Source organism: Vitis vinifera, chromosome 5 (genome assembly GCF_030704535.1).
Source record: "Vitis vinifera cultivar Pinot Noir 40024 chromosome 5, ASM3070453v1".
Lineage (NCBI taxonomy): Eukaryota > Viridiplantae > Streptophyta > Magnoliopsida > Vitales > Vitaceae > Vitis > Vitis vinifera.
The window spans coordinates 19,395,675-19,419,664 of NC_081809.1; the positions used below are offsets into that span (position 1 = coordinate 19,395,675).

The 23,990-nt window shown below is 39.6% G+C and overlaps 2 protein-coding genes across 2 annotated transcripts; one reads left to right on the forward strand and one right to left on the reverse strand.

Moving 5' to 3' along the window:
• Positions 1–656: 656 nt before the first annotated feature.
• On the reverse strand, positions 657–986 carry LOC104879380 (uncharacterized). The gene has a single exon (XM_010652061.1). The coding sequence runs from the start codon at positions 984–986 to the stop codon at positions 657–659; it is 330 nt and encodes a 109-aa protein (XP_010650363.1).
• Positions 987–14,689: 13,703 nt separating this feature from the next.
• Positions 14,690–17,647, forward strand: LOC109122695 (uncharacterized). Its single transcript, XM_019220280.2, has 3 exons — positions 14,690–15,633; positions 15,795–16,339; positions 17,399–17,647. Exons 1-3 carry the CDS (start codon positions 14,889–14,891, stop codon positions 17,573–17,575), a joined length of 1,467 nt encoding a protein of 488 aa, XP_019075825.2. The 5' UTR covers positions 14,690–14,888; the 3' UTR covers positions 17,576–17,647.
• Positions 17,648–23,990: the final 6,343 nt, after the last annotated feature.

Sequence of the window (23,990 nt, forward strand, 5' to 3'; positions counted from 1 at the left end):
TACCCACTTCCCTTTGGCTTGCTCAAGCCTTTTTTTTAAGGCAGTTATTAGGGTCTTGTTTGTGGTCTCTGCTTGTCCATTGCTTTGAGGATAATGCGGTGTGGAGTATGAATTCCGGATGTTTAGTTCCGAACAGAAATTCCGGAAAGCGATGCTATCAAACTGTAGACCGTTGTTGGCTATAATGGTTTGGGGGATTCCAAAGCGGTAGATGATGTTTTTCCATACGAACTTGGTGACATCTTTGTCTTTGATGCTAGCGTATGTTTCAGCTTCCACCCATTTACTAAAGTAATCTATGGCGACGAGCAGGAATTTTTTCTGGGCAGCTGCGGCTGGTAGGGGTCCTACTATGTCCATGCCCCACTGTGCGAAGGGTCAGGGGCCTGAAATTGGTTTCAACGTCTCTGACGGCATATGTGGTATGGGGGCATGCCTTTGACACTTGTCACATTTTTTGACATAGGCTGCCGCATCCTTTTTCATCGTGGGCCAGTAATACCCTTGCGAATGGGCCTTGTGCGCCAGAGATCGACCTCCGGAATGGTTCCCACATACCCCCTCATGCAACTCAGCTAATACATACAGGGCCTCTGAGTGGTTTAAGCACTTGAGATAGGGGCCTGTAAAGGACCGCTTGTACAAGTGCCCCCTGATCAAGGTGAAACGGGCGGCTTGGACCCGGATCTTGTGTCTTGCTTGGGCTCTTCGGGCAGAGTGCTTGTTTGGAGGTACCTTATAATGTCTTCCGTCCACTCTTGGTCGTCTGCTTGGTTTGCCTCAATGGTATTGCAAGTGGAGGTTTCCGCGACGGAAGGGTTGACTTGCACATGTATAGGCAATAATATGGCTTCTTTGATAGGGAGTGAAGCAACTATGCCTGCTAGGGCGTCGGCACGTCCATTTTCAGTTCGTTTTCTTTTTTCGATCGTCCATTCGGTGAACTGTTGTAAGGTGTCCCTTACTTTAGTCAGGTATCGCGCCATGCGCGCATCCTTAGCTTAGTATTCTTTCTGGACGTGCCTTACCACGAGTTGAGAATCACTATAGACCCGGAGCCTGGAGACGGATAGAGCTAGGGCGAGGTCCAATCCGGATAGGATGGCCTCATACTCCGCTTCATTGTTAGAGGTGGGGAACCCCAGTCGGATGGCTTGCTCCAGATGTTCTCCTATTGGGGATTGCAGCAGGAGCCCTACTTTGGATCCTGATGACCGGGAGGCTCCATCAACGCGCAAAGTCCACCACTCTTTTTCACTTGGTTCCTTACGCTGGATAGGCCTTCGGAAGTATTCCAGCACAAAGTCAGTCATCACTTGGCCTTTCATGGACAACCTGGGTTGGAACTCGATTCCATATTCGCTCAACTCTATGGCCCATTGAAGCATTCGTCTGGTTAAGTCCGGCTTGTGCAGGATGTTGCGAAGGGGCTGGTCAGTTAGCACGACCACCGGGTGGGCTTGGAAGTAAGGGCGGAGCTTCTGAGCGGCACTTCGAAGAGCCAAGGCCGTTAGCTCCATCTTTGAATACCTTGTTTCTACGTCCGCCAACGCTCTACTGACGTAGTAAATAGGTTTTTGTTCCTTGGGCGAGGGGCAGCGAAACAGAACAGCACTGATTGCCCACTCCGATATAGCCAGGTACATATACAATTTTTCTCTAGAGAGGGGACTGCTTAGAATGGGTGGTTGCATGAGGCAATGTTTAATTTTTTCGAAAGCGCTCTGACAGCTGTCCGTCCATCCGCTCGCTCCAACTTTTCGTATTGCCAAGAAGAAGTGTCGCAACTCATCAGTGAAGCGGGTTATAAGCGTCCTAGCGCGACGAGCTTGCCTGTGAGGTGCTGTAATTCCTTTTTGCTCTTGGGGGGTGGCGTTTCCATGACTACCTTAACTTGATCCGGGCTAACCTCTATCCCCCTTTGGTTGACCATAAATCCCAGGAATTTGCCAACACTTACGCCAAAGGCGCATTTAGAAGGATTCAACTTCATGTCATACTTCTTTAAGAGGTGGAAGACCTCTTGCAAGTGGAGGACATGTTCCTCTCGGGTTTTGCTTTTAACCACGATATCGTCAATGTATACCTCCACTGTGCGGCTGACCAGAGGCTTGAAGATCTTCGTCATCAGTCTCTGATAAGTGGCGCCAGCGTTTTTGAGTCCGAACGGCATGACTTTGTAGCAATAAAGACCGTGTGGCGTTATGAAGGTTGTCTTCTCTTCATCAGCCGGGGACATGAGGATTTGGTGGTATCCGGAGAAGGCGTCCAAGAAGGAGAGCATCCTTTGCCCAGCAGTGGAGTCCACAATTTGGTCTATCCGTGGCAGAGGGAAACTGTCTTTTGGGCATGCATTATTGAGGTTGGTGTAATTGACGCACACCCGCCATTTGCCTTCCTTTTTGGGTACCACCACTATATTTGCCAACCAGTCCGAATACTCCACTTCTCTAATGAATCCGGCTTCTAGCAACTTTTCAATCTCTTCCCTGATAATCTTTTGCCTGTCCGGGTGAAAACGTCTAACCCTCTGTTTGACGAGCCTTGTTGTTGGCAAAACGTTAAGCTTATGAGAGACGATGGAGGGGTGAATTCCCTTCATATCAGAATACGCCCAGGCGAAAACGTCATGGCTTTGTCGGAGGGCGTCTTGGATGTTCCGGGTCTCTTCAAGCGTCAAAAGGGAACTGATATATGTAAAGTGAGTATCTTCCTCCGAAATTTGGATTGTCCGCAGGGGATCCGCTGCCGGGGGATCTTTGTCCGCCGGACTCAGTAATTGTTATTGGTCCAGCGCGTGGGTGGACTTAGGGAGGGGTTTATCCTCCTGACTGGTTCCTACCTCTCGTGCTATCTGGTAGCACTGGCGAGCGGCTAACTGGCTGCCGTATAGGTCAATTTGTCCATCCTTGGTAAGAAAGCTTACCATTTGATGATACGTAGAGGGGATGACTTTCATGTAGTGCAGCCATGTGAGCCCCAAGATGACATTGAAGGGTGATAAATCTTGTACCATCGAAAATTGTACGTTGAGAGTGACTAGGCCAGCTTGGACCGGCAGTACAATATCTCCCAATGAGGTAGTTGACACTCCGTTGAATCCGGACAAAATTCGCCCAGGGTTTTCGAGGCCTGTTAGATTGCGCCCCATGTGGCTAATGACCGATGCTTGTACAAGATCGGTCGAGCTGCCCGGGTCATCTAGGATGCATCTCACGTCGAAGTCTCCTATCTCTAGGGACAGGATGAGGGCGTCGCGGTGCGACTGCAATATCCGTGTGGGGTCTACTGGTGGGAAAATGATTGTCCCATCTATGGGGCGAGGCCCCCCCCCCCCCCCCCCCCCCAGTTATCCCAGGCCGTATGGAGTTGACTCGCTCACGCACCGATGCTGCCCGCAACAACCTTTGTTTCTTTCGTTTGGAGTCGTATTCCTCGTCCAATGGGCCTCCGTTGATATAGTTTATAATGGCTTTGGGGGCGGCTGGAACCCTGGGGGTTCCAGAGTTGTGATCTTGGGAAGCGTCCCTACCTCTGGCATCCGAGCGGAGGTATTGCTTCAAATGTCCCGCTTTTATGAGTTTCTCGACCAAATAATGGAGGCTCCTGCACATCTCCGTTGTGTGACCATGCTCCTTATGGTAGGCGCATTTTTTACTATGATCCCTTTTGGATGGGTCCGTTCTGAGGGGTTCGGGCCACCTGAAGTCGGACATGTCTTGGATCATAGGGAGAAGCTTCTCATAGGATATGGAAAAGGGTGTAAGGGGCGGCTGTTTCGGACGGCTTTGTTCTTCCTGCCTTTGACTTGACGGCCTTGGCCGGTCTGGAATTTTGGCACTTCTTTCCGCACCACTTCTGGATGCCTGTCCAGCAACCAAGATTTGCTGAGTGGCTGCTCGCACGTCATCTTCGAGCATTGAGTATTTGCTCGCGCGCCGGAACAAGTCGTCCATCGTCGTAGGAGGCTTCTTAGCCAGCGATTCAAAGAATGGGGTGCCTGGACAGATGCTTCGCTTGAAGATATGTAGGACATCATCTATGCTGTAAGCTTCTACTTGTAACACGGCCTGACCAAACCGCTTCACGAATTCCCTCAACGACTCGTTCTCCTGCATTTTTATGTTTTGCAGAGTGCTGATGTTCTGTTTTTGCCGAGCGGAGCATAAGTATTGTCCCACAAAAGCTTCCGACAGGTCCCTGAAATTATCAACAGAGTTGGGAGGTAGGCGGTGAAACCATGAGAGGGTCTGCCCTTGTAGGTTGGCGGGGAATACTTTGCATAGCAGCGCGTCGTTTCCTATATCGAGAGTCATGAGTTGTCGATAATGCATGATATGGTCGAAGGGGTCGCTGGACCCATCGTACGTGGAGAATTTAGGCACGAGAAATCCCCTTAGGGGGTCGTAATGAATAATATGAGAGCAAAAAGGCGTGGAGAGTATGTCGTCCAGCCTTTTGCTGATGGAGCCACTGGGTGGCTCGTTTGGGAGGTTTCTCCCAGCTTGTCGTATCGCTTGGTGCGGGGGAACGTTCTGCACCAAAGAGGTGACCATAGGGTCAGGGTGCGCTCCCCAGGTTGTGGCTACTGGCGGCCTTGGCCTCCCAGGCTCCTGTGGGCCTAGTCTCGCGCGCATTGCGCCCGAAAACTGGGGTCTTTTTTCGCGTTGTCTCTTTGACGAGAGACGAGTAGAGTTCGAGCTTTCCTCCTGGGGAGTTTGGTGCATGGGCGTGTGTCGCTCTTGTGGCCTAACGTTGCATGTTTCAGGGATGGCTCCTGTTGTCCCAGGGTATATTGACTCTAGGTCAGGCCTTGAGTTTGCTACCTGGCCTCTTGAGCGCTAACCACGAGGAGGCTCCATCGATGAAGCCTGGATGCGCAACACAACGTTTTCTTCTCTCAATCTCGCTGTCTCCTGGAGGAGAGCCTGCATTTGTCGCTCGCTTGCCAACTGTCTTCTCTCGATGGCTTGGCGCCATTCGGTATTATCTTCTTCTCCCCTAGCAGACGAGCGGCTTCTGGAAGGTGTGGACATCTTTGCCAGCGACTGAATCAGCGATTTTCACACAGGCGGTGCCAATGTTGAGGCCTTGCGTCCCGATGATCCACGTAGCTTCCAAGTGGACGCACGCTTTCAACCAAGATAGATTTCTAGTTCAGTTGTCCCTGCAAAAGATGTCCGGACAAGGTGTCCAGACACACCCTCCGATGGTTTTGTCAACCATGTCTAGAGAGATTAAGCAGTTAGCCTTTTTCTAGGTATAGCAAGCTTACCTTCCTCCTTGTGTGAAGGTCCTTATATATAGTGTCAGAAGCTCTACCTCCCTCTTTAATGATAGGAAGACTTTTTGGCTCGTCATGATGCCTCTAGGTGGTGGCAGAGTCATCATCACCCTATAGACGGCTGTCAGAGATCGTGAGGGGCGACTTGCCATCATTCCTGTCTTTTCGCTCTGCAGGCGGCAGAACGTGGGCTGTGGCAGGCTGTCGGAATGATGTAGCAAGACTTGCTCACTTCAGTCAGTGATCCGGATATGATATGTTATCGTTCGAGCGTGACATTCGCGAGTGACGTGTGCTTCTCCCTGAGGGAGTCCGGATAGGGGAGCGTGCCACGTGTCCCTCTTTGGGGAATCCGGATGGAGTTGCTCCGAATAGCGAAGCGCGCCACATGTTATCAGGGGGAGGGGTCCCTACAATGAACACACACATGATGCTTCTGTAGCCATGTCATCTGTCTATGCTATAAAAGAGAGTAATCCAAGGCTGAAGGTGTTAACCAATTTCATGAACAAAGGGCAAATTGAATGGGAATTTAATCAATCCTGTTCCGTTGAAATACTTCAAGCAGTTCTCAGGCCATGTTGCCACAGGTTTCGCATATTTGAGTGCTGACATCTCAGCCACAATAAGACTCACTAATTTGATTGCACATAGACAAGACGACACTGTTGAGTTGTGCTCTGGATAAGGGTCATTTGCAGCAACATGGGTCTGCGCCTACCGCTCACATTCTCAACAAAATGATCTCCTTGAATGTAAAATCTGGATCTATCTTTGTGCAAGTTTAGCTTCATTCCACCATAATCAAGGCGGGTTTTGATTCAGATGTCTATTTGTTGTGTTCCTATGGATATGTATGGTAAATATGGTGTCGCTTCAAGTGCTCAACGGCTATTCGATGAAATGCCCCATCGGACGTGGTCACTCGGAATTTATTAATATCTGGTTATTTGCATATAGGACGTCCAGAGATTGCAATCGAATTGTTTCCGGAGATGGTCAAAGTGGACATAGACCTGACTCCACAGTGTTTGGCCTATATTAATAAATAAATATTTTACCTGATGCTGTATTTCAAGATGAAGATGAGGTATCTTCAAGTTCCATTAAGAAGTACAACATGCAGAATCCTGAACTTAGTTCCAAAGGATTACGAAGGAGAACCAATGCAGCATGGTCAATGACATTCTCAATCACAAGGCAAGCCTGCATATCAGGCAACTTGTCGCATGAATCAGCATGTCCAAGAGAAGTTCCGTCAGTCAGAGCAGGGGACAGAGAGGTTCAATGGTGGCCTATCTATTGGAGAACAACCAGAACTAATGCAGCATGGTCAATGACATTCTCAATTGCAAGGCAAGCCTGCGTATCAGGCAACTTGTCGCATGAATTAGCATGTCCAAGAGAAGTTCCGTCAGTCAGAGCAGATGACAGAGAGGTTCAATGGTGGTAGAGAATGTCGAACCAATATCTTCGACTCTAGGTACACAATTGTCAATGCAGTTTCCAGCCAAGTCTCCTAATTATAAGTCTTATCCTCTCAAGGAGAATTACAGAACTCTCCCCTTACAAGGACAACTGAACTCTGAATCGCATTTATCAAGACAATTCGACAACGGTAAAGAGATGGCTAAAGAACTGGATACACTTTTGCAATGTATAAAAAGGGCAAGTGGTTTCAGGGATGCCTGCACCATATTCCAAAGAAGTTCAGTTATAGAATTAGAGCAAGGCATAGACACAGGCACCCTTTCTGAAAAACTGCTGAACGTGGTGGACCATAATTGATCAATAGCATGGGGAGATTCATCATCTGCTTGATGAGACAGTGCAAGTTTTTGGCAAGGAAAGCATACATGCAAGGAATTGATAGGCAAGCCACTGACAGCAGAATATTCGTACCTCTAGAGTCGGTAGAAGTTGACTTCTGAACTAGAACTGAAGCGACGAAATGTATTAAAAATAAACCAGGATCTGACAAATCAGCTGACTGAACCAGAGAGGCATTTCAATTCCATTGAGCTTAATATATTTGAAAAAAATAATGGCAACCCCGGAACCTATAGTCGGCTCATCAGAAATGGGGATGCTGACTCCGACAACCTGGTCATTTGCAATGGAGATGCTGCCGTGTATAGTTAGGCCATGCACAATGGTGATATTGATTTGAATGAATATTCTCTGCGAGACCTTTTGGGAGCGGCATCAAGTGTCTCAATGGATAGAAGTAGTGCTCAGGCAGCAAATAGACCTTAGGCTCTAAAACCATCTGCGAATGAGGCATTGAGCAAAAGCATCCATGTGGCCAATAGACCTCTAGTCCAAAAGACATCAGTGAGTGAAGCATATAACAGAAATTTCCAAGTGGCAAAGCTCGCCTTGTGGGTTCATATGCAATAAACTCATCATCCTTGATTATAAGAAGAAAGTTGAGGGCACCTGAGGTTGCATTCCTAGTTACATTACCAGTCTTCTGCTTCAAATAGCATAGTTAGCATCCTTTCCATCCTTAGAACCATGGATATTTCCCCAAGTTGATCAGATGGTTTGGCTCCTTTAGACGAAACTGTGCCCACTTGTGATTCCTTGAAGAATATAGAATTTGAATACATCGACGACCATGATGCTTCTGCAGTTTGTATTGATTTCAACCTCTTAAAGCATTTGGAAAGAACAGATTTATCAGAAGAGAACATAGGAGGCAGACATGACTAAGTTTTCTAGAACACCTAGAGGTGCAATTCAGGATTTCAGTCTTGCTGCAATTTATGATGCCAAAGTCTCCAACAGTTCCGCCAGTTTACAGGAAACTCCAATATCTGATCCGAACGTTGATGAAACACACATTGCTTTTGTGAAGCTCTCAGACAAGCGCCGATTATTCCTACTATTGGACGTGTGCGACATGTAGTTCAATAACAGTTTGCTCCTCGAAGATACTATGATTGAAATGAAGATAAGTCAGCTAGGTAAAAGTTTGATTGATCTTGCTATGATCGGGACAACTTCCAATGCTAATAGCATGCATCAGGCTGAACCTTTCTCCCCAGAGTCCATTGGGTTGGTGGATTTTGAGAACGATTTTACTACTTATAGTAAATCGAAGCAAGTCAAATCCAACAGCAGTGCTGTTGAGACACAGTGCAAACCAATTAGTTCTTCAAATTTAAATAGCAAAGCTGTAATAAAAGTTCAAATGTCCACTCCTCCTAATCCTTTACCAGCTTCAAGCAGTTAATGGAATGTTCAGAATGCAAAAGACAATCCTCTTCTCGGAAATGCAAGTTTCAAGAAATGAGAAATTGTTGATAGAATTGGGCAAGAATAGAGGCTTGCCACTGCCAGTGACTCTAATGACGCTGCTGATTCTGAATTCAGGTTAAAAGATTTAAATTTGGGGGTAAATATAGTGTTTCTCAATTCAACAGAACACACCAGTTGGCTCGCTTAGTTTGACAGAACACATCAGCAAGTTAGCATCTAACCAACATGAATAAGAATCAGTGGGCTCACTTTACCTTGATTGTCCTCTTGTTGATGATCTCCAAGTAAATCAGAGGTAGCAAGTCCAGGTATCAGAATGAATGGGGTAACTTAGCGATGAGAGCAAGTGAAGAACCTACAGATTGTCCAATTGTTTCCAAGATTACTCACAGTTATGTTCCAGATTCTCAAGAATTCCTTCCTCGACATAAAGAGCTTGTTTTTTTGAACTAGGTCCACTACATGTTAAATTGGCATGTCATAATTCAATTGCTAAAAGGCATCCTGTATATAAGTTGAATGAAGTGCAGGTGTTTACATATTATCACAAGCTAAGAGAACTGCATCTTGTTTGGTGTTGAAGCTGCTGCCTAATTTTTGCGTGTGATGAAGTGCTACCTGAAGTCATTCTGCTCAAGATTGAGATCTCATACAATCAGTACAATCAAACAATGACAGGGTTTCATTACTTCTCAAAGATAGCTTTATTGATTCCTTTCCCAATAGAGGCAAACCATTTATCAAGCTATTTATAGATACATAACTATCAGATTATCGTCTGTTATGCTTGGAGAATGAGCATGCCTAAACTGTACCAAATACATCAGTTCACAACTTAAAGATGCAAGCCCATAAATTCAATGGAGAAAGCAGTAATAGAAAACAGGGTGCAGATTAGGCCACTGATGGAAAACGACTTCGACATAAATGGTGATAGCTTTGTCCAGTTTCTTGTTGCTGCACATGCTGTTAATAATGCTGAAGCCATCATTATGGCTCTTTTGGAAGAGAATGAGAACATTCTTGATGATGACAATCTACACAGATACTTTATTTCAACAGATTCATGGATTGAAAATAGCGGGAATGAAGATTCAGCAGATGATGAAAATATAGATATGCATGAGCAGAAGTGACCTATTGAGATTGCTTGTTTTGGTATCAAGAACCGACTCACATCCGGAACAATGCATGCTATCCTGCAGTTGCATTCTATTCTTACCAGAACTCATTCCATCCTTTTTAATTTTCTTGATGAAGGAGGACTGCCCATGCTTCCACCTTTGCCAACAAGTAGTCCCTTTTCTGGGTTTGACGATGTCGCTGCTACTATAATCCGGTATATCCTAGAAGTTCCTCACTTGGTACAAAGATCACCAAAGAAGCTGATCTTGGTCTGAAGATTGGTCACAGCGAAGCGCTCTTGAAGTCAGAGGATGTAGGTCAGACTCTTGATTTGCCAATGCGTGGACTATGGAGAGAACTTTATAAAAATTTGGCCAACATATTTGATATGGAGAGAGAGTTAAGATGCTGAACAATGCATTCTATAAAGATGACAAGTTGGCATTATTCAGAAGGTAGTGGACTTTGTATGTGCTCGCACACAGCGTGTCCCATTTTTGCATTCCAGTTTGTCCCACATCAGCATACTCGCCCAACCACTCTTCACATCCTCATTTTGAACGCACCCTTTACTAAAATCATCATCAACTCATCCACTAAATTCAGCATTTAGCATACTTCTCTCGGTTATCAATGAGGGTTGCTATCAAAGTACCCGAAATTGTTTACATTTGCTACTCGCCAATCATTCTGCAATAGCTGATTTGCCATCCAAATCGCGAAGGTCCAGAATTCCAGTTCTTCCGGCTAAAGCTAAGTGACAGTTCAGTTTGCGTTATGGCAAAGGCATAGAAACCGAAGTTGAAAGGATATATGTTTTGCATGGTATCTTCAGGGAAGACCCGTCTGGAAACACTGATACTTCTGTAGTTTCTAGTGGCTGTTAGATGTGAGTTGATGTACTCGGATGACGGGAATCCAACAGTTGATGGACATGTCAATTTCAAACCTTCTGAGGAGATAGTTGGAAGTCAGGGATTTCTAGTTCCAGTTTTAAAGACTATTGAATGCAAATTCCCTCTAACTGAACTTAGAGAAGAGAAGAATGAGTGGCAGTAAGGGAATCAGATCTAGAATCAAGCCTTAATTGCTTCACTACAATTTCCTGCTAGCAATGCAAATTGTGATCTTGAAAAGCCAGAGTCGGGTTGGAATGTCTTTGCTGATGAAATTATACACCCCAAACCCAGTGAGCATGGACACTAAAATGAATACTGTTAGTTCTCCTCCAGTCATATCAGCAATCTATAAAGGTCTTTTCATTCAAGTATCAACAGCTCAATCACTAGCACCTTCATACTCCCGGACTCTACTTCCAGCATGGCTATCTTGCTACACACACCTCCTCCTCTCCTTGCTTCTTTGATTGAAAATTTATTATTTTAAATTGAATTTTTGAATTCTTTTACGACCAAGCATTTCCAGCTTTGAAAAATCCATCTTTAGAGTCCTTCTAGTCACTAAAACCCATATTTTAACATACTATTTGCTGCCATTTTCCCTTCCGGCATGCGTTTTCATCATTTTCAACTAATTTTCATGGTTTTTCTCGATTTTTCAACAAGCATGAGCAAAATTCATGATTCCAAATAATGGAATTTATAGAATCAACTCATACAAAATTAATTAGGGCTTTGGAGGGGGGCCCGACATTCATGATATTTCCTCAAATATTTTTTGTTTGACATTCGATTGATGGTGCTTCATTTTGTGGTATATATGAGATTATTTTGGATATGTTATTTGGCTAATTTTGTTTCCCATAAAGGAGTACTAGCTTGCTACCCAGGTATGCTCTTCCTCACTTATTTTCGAGAATTATGTGGGCACGTATGCTATTGGTGATTAGATCCATACATGATGTGATTCTTAGGTGTTCAGATAGATGCTTGATTTGCTTAGATAAAACAAATGTTGTATCACATTTTCAAACTAATCTTCTATGTCCTTTTGATAGCGCTTAAGAAGTGGTTCAGGTACGCATCTTAACTCTCCTTTATTGTGATTTGATCTTGTTTGGCATGCTATTTTTGAAATCACCTTGCTTACTTAGGTATCCATGATCAACCATTTAATTGTCACGTTTCCCTCAACTTAGTCAGTAGAGACCTTAAAAGGGCTTAGAGGGGTGCTACCTCCTAGAGGTACCTTCCCAATAAGTAACCTGATCCCCGGACCTAGACTCGGGTTTTTTCAAAGACATGTTTTTTTCCAAAAATTATGGAGTCACATTTTAAGGTTTTTCTTTCTCATTTTATTTTCCCTTTAAAATAAAAATAAAATAAGTGGCGACTCCAACTTTTCCAAAACTAAATAATTTTTTACAACTAAAAAGCGAGTCTCGCCGATCGAGTGGGGACGCACGTGAAAAATGCGGGTCCACAGGTATTGATGTTATTAGTTAGTTATAATATATTGAAAGGAGTGAAAATAGCATCACTAATTATTGGAGTGGAGATAACATCATCAATTATTGAACGAGAGCAAGAAGTAGAGATAACATCATCAATTATTGAAGGAGTGGAGATAACATCATCAATTATTAAAGAAGAAGGGATAACAACAACTATCATTCATCACTAAATGATGAAACAATGAGTCAGTCACTATAGTTAAAAATTGTCAACCATTATCTGAAATTTCTTTTGTCTTCGTCTTATGTGCTCTGTAATATTTTGCTCTTCTAAAAGTCTTCAACTTGGATCTCTAATACCAATTTGTTGTGCTAGTGAAACTTTCATGCAAACAAAATTCATTCAAGAATATAAAGATAAAATAATCAATACAAATGTGCATGAGGTTTTAATGTGATTCGGCCAACCAATCTCACATCTATGGATAAGAGAATCATTCCACTATACAATAGAGAACATTATAGAGGATAATCACGTGAATAACACTTCAAGAAAGTTCAAAGAAGCTGCTGTGTGCGTAGGATAAGTAGGAAACAGTGTGTTGTATGTATGTTTGAAACATAATATTTTACCGCCATCAAAACTATATATATATATATACATGGACAAATCAGAGTACTAAACCATACTACAATGATATGAAGCTTTTCTGGAAATATTCCCCTGCCTCTTCGTTCTCTTTCTTTACACCAGTTATCACTCACCAACTCAAGGAAAAAATAAAAAAAATAAAAATTGAGCGCCTCCTCTCCAACACACAAGTAATCAACGTATTCTTTCTTTACAGTCCGTCCTTTCCACAGTTGTCGTACATGAGCTGGCAAAATATATCAAGGACTTTTCAATGACATTCTATTAATATAAAAGAAAAACATAGAAATTAAAGTCTATGGGCCTGTTTGTTTAGTGTTTTCAAGAACTGTTTTCTGTTCTTGAAAACAAAAAACACCAAAAACTCGTTTGGTTGAGAGAGTTGTTTTTGTTTTTGTTGTTCCCCGTGTTCTCAAAATGACACTGTTTAGAGAACAATAAAACGTTGTTTTCCCCGTTTTTTTACTGTTTACAGAACAAAATTAAACAAAAAAAAAATCATCTGTTCTCCGTGTTTTTTTTTTCTTCCCGTTTTCATCTCTTCTCCAGCACAGTCGCGTCACCTCTTCTTGATTTTTCCCGTTTCTCAGTTTTGATTCAAGGTTCGTGAAATTTAAATCCAATGGCACAATAGCAAAGAGACCCTAAAACGGATCCAGAAAATCCATTTTTTTGGTTTTCCTTGGGGTTTTTGCTTGGATTTTCTCGGAAATCAAACGAGGATGAATTTTCCCGGAAATCGAATGAGGGATGGATTTTCTTGGGAATCAAACGGGGGTTGCAGGGTTTTTGCTTGGATTTTCTCGGAAATCAAACGAGGATGAATTTTCTTGGAAATCGAATGGGGGATGGATTTTCTTGGGAATCAAACGGGGGTTGCAAAAAAAAAAAAAATAATAATAACATGATTAGATTAGTACCTGCGAGGATTGAGAGTGGCAGAGGAAAATAGGGCCTTTTAGGGATTCTCTCGGCTGGAGGGCAACTTCAGAAAAGGGCTTTTTGATGCCCGATCAGAGAAGGGTGGCATTTTGAATTTTATATTTAGTAGAGATAAAAAAAAAAAAACAAATCATGAGAACAATTTTATCTCAATTTAATAGAAAATGCTATAATTTTTAATAAAGTTAAAGATTAAATAAAAAAATATTAATAAAAATGATTTTATTATGTTTGATTTATTTTAAAAAAATATAAAAAATATTTTTATTTTTAAATTAATAAAATAAATAATTTTTTTAATTTAAATGAATTATATATCTAAAAATTATTATAAATTTATAATATAAAATTACTTGAAGAAAATATTTTATTAATTAGAAAAAAAAAAATCTTTCAAACGTGTTTTTTATTTTATTTGTTCTAAATTTTTTTTTTATTAACTCAACCAAACATGTTTTTTTGTTTTTGAGAACAAAAACTGTTTTTCAAAATTCAGTTCCCAAACATAATTTTTTTTTTAAAAAACACCAAAAACTGTTCTTAAAAATTGTTCTCAAAAACTGTTTTCCAGAACAGTTTTCAAAAACAGCAACCAAACAAGCCCTATATTTGGTGGTTTGAAAATGTTAAATAAAGAAAAAATAATGTGGAAGAAAGTGATTTTATTATAGAAAATATAATTAAAATTATTCAGAAATTTATATATTTTTAAATTATTTGATTTTTATATATAAAAATAAATAAATAAAATAAGTTTAAAATAATATAAAAAAATAATTTATTAATTTTTAACCAAGCTTATAGTTTTTATATAGAATTTATTATTATTTTTTATTTTTAAAAATAAAAAATAAGAAAATGTATTCAAATGGATACTAAATTATAAATTGTCAAATAATTTGTAAATAATACTAAACATGAGAAAAAAAATCTCATATGATTTTTAATAGCAAACATTGGAATGCAATTGTATTTTTTATTTTTAAAAATTTCGACATTGAAGTTTAATATGTTTTATTAAGAGTTCAATAAATTTATTAAACAAAAATATAAGAGATGAAGTTTTTGCTTTTACATTCTTTATTAAATTAAATTTTGTTTATGCTGCTATTAACACAAACATTGGCCTCATTATGGAATCAATATTGTGGTTGAGAGCAAGGACGTCTCCACCACACAACTTCATTTGCAGCGAAGGGGGACCACCTTCCAAGCCATAAACGTGATGAGTGGAGTCGATCACTTCACTTCCAACCCATAAACACTTAATGGATCAGCTGGGTGCTTCGAACCTCAGTGAAGAATTTCAGAATCTTGACATGGATTCTAATTCCAATCAGGTTGTAGCTCAAGATCCTAGCCCAGCCCAGACCTCCAACCAAGCTGCAAATGGAGATGGCAGCCACACTGTCATCACGGGCATGGATGCGGACGTGTACAAGGCGGCAGCAAAGGGGAACATTGAAGTCCTCGAAAAAATTTCAGATCATGACTTACTAGTCCATTTAACCCCAAAGCATAACACAATACTCCACATCGCTGCCCAGTTCGGTCAACTGGAGTCTGTGAATTTGATCCTTAGGTTGCCTTCATCTTCATCTCTACTGCTACACCCTAATCTGAAAGGGGACATTCCGCTTCACCTTGCAGCAAGGGAAGGGCATTTGGATGTTGTGAAAGCTCTTTTAGACGCTGCCACAGATATTGAAACTGGGCTTGAAGCAGATAAGTTGATGTTGAGGATGACAAATAAGGAGAAAGACACAGCCTTGCATGAGGCAGTGCGATATGGCCAATATTCTTTGGTGAAGTTATTGATTGAGAAAGACCCTGAGTATACTTATGGTGCTAATGTTTCTGGTGGGACTCCTCTTTACATGGCTGCTGAGAGAGGATTTACCAGAATAGTGCAAATTATCCTAGACAAAAGTCACAAAACTCGCACTTCACCAGCCTACAGTGGCTTCATGGGTAGAACGGCCTTGCATGCTGCTGTACTCTGCAATGACCAAGGTAGTATGCTCATAATACGGAGGGTTTAATACAATGATTATGTTATTTTCACATATTTAGACTAAAAGGGAAACTGCCATGGTTGATTTGACTTTATTTATTTTCTTTCATTTTTCTGAACTTTCTTTTTTACTCTCTTTTTTCATTTATCCATTTGTCAGAAATGACCGACGCGATATTGAAATGGAATCCAGCTCTAACTAAGGAAGTGGATGAGAAAGGGTGGTCTCCACTTCACTGTGCTGCAGAGAGAAATTGTCATCCAACAATTGTGAGGCAACTGCTAGAGAATTCAGATAAGAGTGTAGCATATCTTGGGATCAATGATGGTAACAAGACTGCCCTTCATATTGCATCTTTCCACCATCATAAAAACATAATAGAGGAGCTCCTATCTCACTATCCAGATTGTTGCGAGCAAGTCGATAACGACGGCCATAATGTTTTTCACTTTTCCCTGATGAAAAAGGGAGACCATGATTATAAGCCTAGTGATTACTTTCAAAATGAATGGTTAAGAGCCAGAGGACTTGTAAATGAGAAAGATGGTCAAGGAAACACACCCATCCACTTGCTCTCTTCTTATCAAATTTCAGATTTTCGGTTCTTATTCGATTGGAATGTGGATAAGAAGGCGTATAATAGCAAAAACTTGACAGCTTACGACATAATTTCGAGGGCCAAGAAGGACAGTTCCAAGAAAAAGGTGAAGTCTCACATCACTTCAATTATACGTGAATGTTTGATATTTTGTTATGAAACTACCTAGAACTGGTGAATAGCTAGTCCTTTTTATAGTATAATTTTTATTTTTATATATTTTCTTATCATTTTTTCACTTGTATCCAAATGTGAAAAAAAAAAAAAATAACAACTTCTCTTAATATTTTTTTCCTGTACTTTCTAAAATCAAATGTAGTTTAAGATTAATTTGAGGAAAGGAAAAATAGAAAGATACAAAAATAAAAAGATAAGAACAATTTATAAGATTTTCTCTTATTTTATCGTTCATAAAAATGTTTAGAAAACAAAAGATTAAACCGTTGCGAAATGCACGTTTTCCAAACTTTTTCCACTTTTTTCTAGGGAAAATATTTTATTTTTTCCAGTTTTATTTTTTAAATTTTCATGGATTCTTCTCGGACTACATTTGGCTCATGAAAAACATTAAGGCTATGCTTATCTATTTATATTTTTCTTCTCTTTAAATTTTCCCTTATATTTTTTGGAAATAAGCATAGCCTTATTATTTGTTTTCACTTTTTTGTTCTTTTCTTTTATCATTTTCTATGAGCAAAAAAGTCTTAAGATTTCTCAAGAACCAAACATAACATCAAGAATTATTATTTTTTCTTTTCCACATTTTAATTATTTTTTATCACATTTTAAAGTAGTAGAAGATGAATAGGATAAAGAGTTGATAAAATTTTATTTTGTCTTCCTTCAATTTTTTTTAACCCCCATTGTCTCTAAATTTATTGGATTTATTGAATATGCTGATGTTCAAATTTAAATAAATTGGCACTCATCATGCTTTTATTAAGAAGTTTTAGAACAAACAAGTAAGTCGATTAACCCCAGATCTCTTGGAATAAATAAGCTTGATTGGATGTATTTAATTAAAGGTTGGTTAAGTCGGATGCATTTCTCACTTGTACGTATCAGATTTTCAATGGCTTGTTTACCCAGCAATGAGTGACTGAATGTGAAAAAAATGGATTCATCAATTGAATTAAATTGAAATGTTCCTTTTATTCAATTTCAGGATGTGATCCAAGGTGCCTTCGAGATGGTTATGCCTGAAACTAGATCTTGGTTTTGGGAGAGGGAAACTAAGAAATTAGTGAAATACTTGACAGTTAACGACGGGATCGAGGAGAACATTTTTGGGAAAAATGTAAGGCTTCCACATCACTTCAGTTATATGTTTGAGTTCATTTGAACGAAAAGATATATTTTCTTTGAAATATGCTATGTTTTGTTACTCTTAAATATGTTTGGAAATAAGATAAATTCATTGGATTTATTTAATAATTTATATTGGTGTTGAAATTTAAGCAAATTGGTATTCATCATACTATTTTTATTAAGAAGGTTTAGAGCAAACAAATAACTCCATTAACCTCAATCTTTTGGAATAAAGAAGCTTGATTTGCTACTGTATTTAAGTTAGACGCATTTATCATTTGTATCAGATTTTCAATGACTTCTTGTTTACCCAGCAATGAGTGACTGAATGTGACAAAAATTGATTCATCAATTTCAGGAAATAATTAAGAAATTGAAGAAAGAGAAAGAAAGCAAAGAGGACAAGGAGAAACGTACCTCTGAATTACAAAAACAAGGTCTACCCATTTGATAGTTTCCGCGCTTATAACAACAGTAACTTATGCTGCGGGTTTCACTTTGCCCGGTGGTTACAATGGTGATGATGGCAAGGCAATTTTATCAAAGAAAGCAGCTTTCAGAGCATTTGTTGTGACGGATACCATAGCCATGGTCTCCTCACTATGCGCTGTATTTCTTCACTTTTTTATGACCATGCGTAATGGGGAGGAGTTCCTTGCAAAGCACTTGGTTTCGGCCTTTATTTTGACCATGATTGGCATGGGAGCAATGGCCATCGCTTTCACAACCGGCTTGTACGCTGTTTTACCACATTCCTCTGCCCTTTCATTCCTCACTTGCATCCTCTGCTCTTGCTTTTTCCTCTCCTTTATATTGGAATATTTTCAAAATTGGAGAGGTACGATTTCGGGCATGGTTAGAAGAATAACCTCATGGCTCACAAAAAAAATAGTCATTTCGTTTATTCTGTGTTTCTTCAAGGTCTTGTTCCCTTTGGCAATCCGAGGAAGGGGTCTAAAAGAGAAGATAATGCACACGTGTAGATGAGGGCTCTCGGATCTTTGGATGAACTCTTTTCTAAGAGGGGAGAGAACCCGCTCTGGGCTTATCCATATTGAAAAAGAAGAGTCGCAAGCAAGGAAAGTTAAAACCATACTCTACAGTCTTTTATTTTTACATCGAATTTGTAGTGGAATTTGAACTAAAAATTTGGATTCTTAAAAGGGAAAGTTGTGTTTTGGGAGGCCCATTTCCCAATAATATTATTTTCAAACCCCAAGTTTGTATAACCCAAGATATGTCCACTATTTCAAAAAATTATTTCCTTTTTACGCACTATATACTGTTTATAATGCATCCTTGTCAATAGACCCCCCCCCCCCCCCCCCCCGCCCGGGTTCTTCAAAGTTATCAAATTTGTAAAACCGACCCGATAAGCTTTCAAATTTGGGGAAACTCGATACAAAAACAGATAGAGAGAAGAAGGAAGAAAAGAACCTCCTTTTTAGGAGCTGTTTGGTTCTGGTCGTGTGTTAATGGACTTGGATAATATCGAGTGTGTATCATCATCGGATGACATGGAAGAAGAGGAGATCTACCACCTTCATTACCATCATCACAATCTCAATCACAATCATGTGGTTCATCAGTTCTCGTCGAAGCCTCTTCAAAAAGGCGTCGTTCCTTCGGCGACTGCTCCGGCGACTAGCGTTCATGAATTGCTTGAGTGCCCCGTGTGCACCAATTACATGTACCCACCAATCCACCAAGTGAGTGTGTATATGTGTGCATTTCTTCTCCTCTTTAGGTGGTTTCTTGGATTGGTTATTGTCTGTTTGATTGGTAGGAAAGTATGGGAAAAAGGGAAATTTTGGAGTTTTGGGCATTGTTTGGGAAGCAAGAAAATTGAAATCTCCCATCAATAGAGAATTTGATACGTTCGTCATTCTCCGTTTGGTTGATGAGAATTGTGGGAGAAGGAACAAAAAATATTAGAATTTGGGGTATTAGGTTTTTCAATGTTTTGAAATCTCCACTCAATTGAGAACTTGGGCATTTCATTTTCTAGGGCGACAAAATGATAAGCCTGTGTAATACTATTGCAATCAATCAATCAACAAGGGAAATTGATTTGGGGTTTTTGGGGTTGATGGATTATTTTTTGGTATGTTTTTTTTGTTGAGTTTAATGTGTTTTTACAAGTGGGTTTTGGATGAAATGATTTCTTCAAATGGATTTGAAGGTTTATTTTGGTATATGGATGGAATGGCACTTGGGTTTTTTGTGGATTGCTTATTTTGATATTGGAGCTGATTCGAATTGGTTGTCAATTTGAAGTGATTAGTTTCATGATGGGGAGAACCTTTTAAACTCCTATATTGTAATGTGTTAAGAAGAATTATGTTGAATTGTTTCTAGAAGAAACTCCATGATAGTATGATACCAAAACTTATTATAAACAATTCTGCTGGTCTTCCTGCCTTGATTGTATCAAATAACATCACAGTGGATAATCTTGAAAGCACTTTGCCCCATCCATCCAGAGCTTCAGAAACAAAGGATATTGTTACACACAAGACTGATCTTTAATCCATTCTTTAAGAATTATACGTTCTCCTGTTAGGCTGTTGCTCCTATAAATTTAATTCAAACATCTTTAATTTTCCTATTGTTATCTGCAGCTTTATGAAGTTAAGAGAGAGATGCTAGTGCATTTTTTTTTATTATCATTTATAGTATGAAATTAAAACAGTTTATGAGTATCATATGCTTGACAAGTTATGTTGGAGTATGTGAATATTCTTATAATTAGACTTGTTGACATATTTTAACACCATCTCTATCTGGGATTCCTTCTATTGATTATCTGAAATCTTAAGGGTTTTCACAGTTATTTATAGTTGGAAGACTAATTTCTCTAGTTTCTGCTAAAATTAGAAGATAACTGGAAGTTCTTATCTAGTTTTATGAGGTTTTGAACCATCTTATAACTTAATTGGAACTATTTCACTATTTCTACTTATTATGAGTAGACTAGTGTTCCAAGCGGCTCTTCAATAGTGTACTCCCATGTTCTCTGGTCTCTGTTACTTACTGGTAGATCACATAATAATTTGTTTCCTTTGTGATTGTTATATTTTGCTATACCTTGCATTGGATTTTTCGGGTGGAACTGTTGAATGGTTGTTCTTCCTTTTGATTGCTTCCTTTCCATTGTCAACGTATTCCAGCTAGATGTTTTTTCTTCCACGGAAAGATGATTAATCATTGTTCCATGTGTTCTTAAAACATTTTTTTTTCTTTTGCCATGTATGCTTATCACAACCTAGAATCTCACCAAAAGAATAAATCATCATGAAGAGCCATAATAGGTAAGCCACCTGTTTTTAGCTATTTAAGAAATTCAAGTGACTCACACTTTTTCACTTTCTTTTGATTTCTGTGGCATCTTTTCCTCGACACTTTGTTTTCTCCTCTATTTGTTTGGTCATTGGCTTGTCCCTTCGCATCAAATAAGATGTTTGATTGCAAAGTCTGGTATCTACTGCCTGGTATGGTTCAGAAATAGATCAAAAATGAGTTTTCGACTCTCTTTTTAATTGTTTATATTTGCTTTTAAGGCATAAAAATTGTGTCGTGGTTTTTACCAAGTTGACTTCTTTACAGTGTCACAATGGACACACCTTATGCTCTACCTATAAAACAAGGGTTCACAATGTTAGGATTTTTCAACCCCCAACTTTGGGAAAATCAAGAAATCTGTGCTAATGCCGAAAATATTGGCAATTCCATGCACTCTGTACTGAAGTGTGCTTTCATTCCCAAAATGCCCTCCCATTCGTCCAGCTCAGCCTCCACATCTGAATACCCAAAAAACCTTAAAAGCCCAAAAAATAAAAAATAAAAAGATCTAACGTTTTTCACCTCGACACCAACTCTGTCAACGGAAACCTAAAACTCCATTTGCTTTTGTCCCTCCTAGAACCCTAAATTTTTGAAACCTTGGCCTCTGCCTCGTCTTTCTCTTCATCCTGAAAACCCAAATCCTTAAAAGCCTAACCTCATTTGCGTAAATATCTTTTTGTGGAGTTAAATTCTTTCATTGGGTTAATCAATGTCGTGGTACAGTAATCTGTTACTTTTTTCAAGAATTTCAAAGGTAGCTTTCAAGTTTGTGAACCTTTTGTTCTTTGATTTCTTGCAATTGAACTGGTCTCCCTTGTTTATATATATATAACTGATGTCTCCCTTGTTTATTTCATTTTTTTTAATTATAGTTTTTTGAGGAGACATTTTGTGGGTAGGATTTAGTTCTTATGTAGGCATTGCCTACGTTGTAGCAGAGAGCGATTCTACCTAAATGTGTGGTCTTCTTATTTTTAAAAAAGAAAGAAATGGGTGATTGACCAAAAATCAAATTAATGGATGGTTGATGTTGTTTCAAGCATTCAGTTTGTTTTATGTTTCAATAGAAGAAAATTGATATATTTTTGACATTTTGATTTTGAGGTGTTTTAATTTATTGAGTTGGATGTTGGGATAATTGGTGATTTTCAATTTATGCTTTCCTGGTAAGAATCAAGTTTTGTACTTTGTTCTCCTACTCGGATAGGTTTTTGTTTTTGCCTTTAGCTCAAGGAAGAAGCTATAATTCTCAAAGGGCAATATTGATCTTATAACATAAAATAGTTTCCCATATAAGCTAAAATAAAGCTTCTACGACAAATTAACGTTTTCCTAGATTTCATATTATGTAGCTTTTAACTCTTTTTAAAAAAATTAGTTAAGCTCTTATTCAATTTAAAAATAGTTTTTGGCTTCTCAAAGGCCTTTTCAAAAAAGGAATTAATGTAGTTGTTTCACCTACGGACTTATTTACTAATACAATGATCTAAACATTTATTAGGTCAAATGATTTACCCAATTGTTAGAAAGGCAATTACATATCAAAACAAAGTGCAAAAGATTTTGTTTCCTTCGTCTAGGGAGGGGAAGCTATATATGAATAATTAATATATTCCTCCCTTTAGGTACTTCCTTAAGGAACCCTATGTACTACCTTAGCTAATCTTGAACTCAACCTCTCCCAAGCCTCGTGTCTTTCTTTGAAACCCTTAGAGCATCGCATTATGTGGTTCTCTTGAGCTGCAGCTGTCTCATCTACAATTTTCACCAGAATCATGACACTGAAGACAACAAATGAAATATGGAACTTCTTGAAGAAGGAATATGAAGGAAATGAACGAGTCAAAGGTATGCAAGTGCTGAACTTGATTAGAGAATTTGAGATGCAAAGGATGAAAGAATCAGAAACAATCAAGGATTACTCAGACAGACTTCTTAGTATTGTTAACAAAGTAAGACTTCTTGGTACTGACTTTTTTGATTCTAGAATGGTTCAGAAAATTTTTATAACAGTTCCTGAAAAGTTTGAGACTACAATATCATCTCTAGAAAACTCAAAAGATGTGTCAAGTATCACCTTGGCAGAGTTGTTGAATGCATTACAGGCTCAAGAACAAAGGAGGCTTATGAGACAAGAAGGATCTGTGGAGGGTGCATTTCAAGCCATATCTCAGTACAAAAAAGAGATGCAAAGCAACAATAACAGCAACAACAACACTCAAAAGTTTCCACCATGTCCTTACTGTAAAAAATCCAATCATCCACAAAAAAGGTGTTGGTAGAGGCCGGATGTAAGATGTCACAAGTGTGGTCATCTAAGGCATGTGGAAAGGATTTGCAAATCTCAACAGCAGCAAGGAGAAGTCAAGGTTGCTGTGGAAGAACTTCCAGATGAGCAACTATTTGTGGTATCATGCTTTGCCACTAGTAGCTCCCCAGAAACTTGGCTTATAGACAGTGGTTGTACAAACCATATGACTTATGATCAAGGGCTCTTTAAGGAACTTGACAAAACTGTTACTTCCAAAGTTAGAATTGGAAATGGAGCATATCTTGCAGTAAGGCCAAAGGAACAGTGGCAATTGAAGGCCACACAGGTTTGAAATTAATTTCTAATGTCTTATATGTTCTTGAGATTAATCAAAATCTATTGAGTGTCGGTCAGCTGCTGGAAAAAGGCTATAAGGTGATGTTTGAGGACAATCGGTGCATGATTGCTGATGCACAAGGCAGAGAGGTATTTATAGTTCAAATGAAAGGCAAAGGCTTTGCCTTGGATTTGATGCAAGAAGAGCAGGCTGCAATTCACAAAGAAGAAAGCAATACAATGCTTTGGCATAGGCGTTTGGGGCACTTTCATCATAGCGCCCTTCTCTTTATGAAGAAGAACGATCTTGGAGAAGGCTTGCCTGAATTAGAGGTGAAGCCTCCTACCTATGTAGCATGTCAGTACGGGAAACAAGCAAGACTTCCTTTCCCACAAAACAAGGCCTGGAGAGCTACTCAGAAGTTGCAGTTAGTACACACTAATGTGGGAGGACCTCAGAGAACACCATCACTGAATGGCAGTAAGTTCTATATTGCTTTCATTGATGATCACACAA

Coding starts and splice junctions, on each gene's coding strand:
- LOC104879380 (XM_010652061.1), bottom strand. CDS start 986: ATGGCGCGATACCTGACTAAAGTAAGGGACACCTTACAACAGTTCACC.
- LOC109122695 (XM_019220280.2), top strand. CDS start 14,889: ATGGATCAGCTGGGTGCTTCGAACCTCAGTGAAGAATTTCAGAATCTT. Junction 15,634..15,794: donor TGTACTCTGCAATGACCAAG/GTAGTATGCTCA, acceptor TCCATTTGTCAG/AAATGACCGACGCGATATTG. Junction 16,340..17,398: donor AGGACAGTTCCAAGAAAAAG/GTGAAGTCTCAC, acceptor ATTCAATTTCAG/GATGTGATCCAAGGTGCCTT.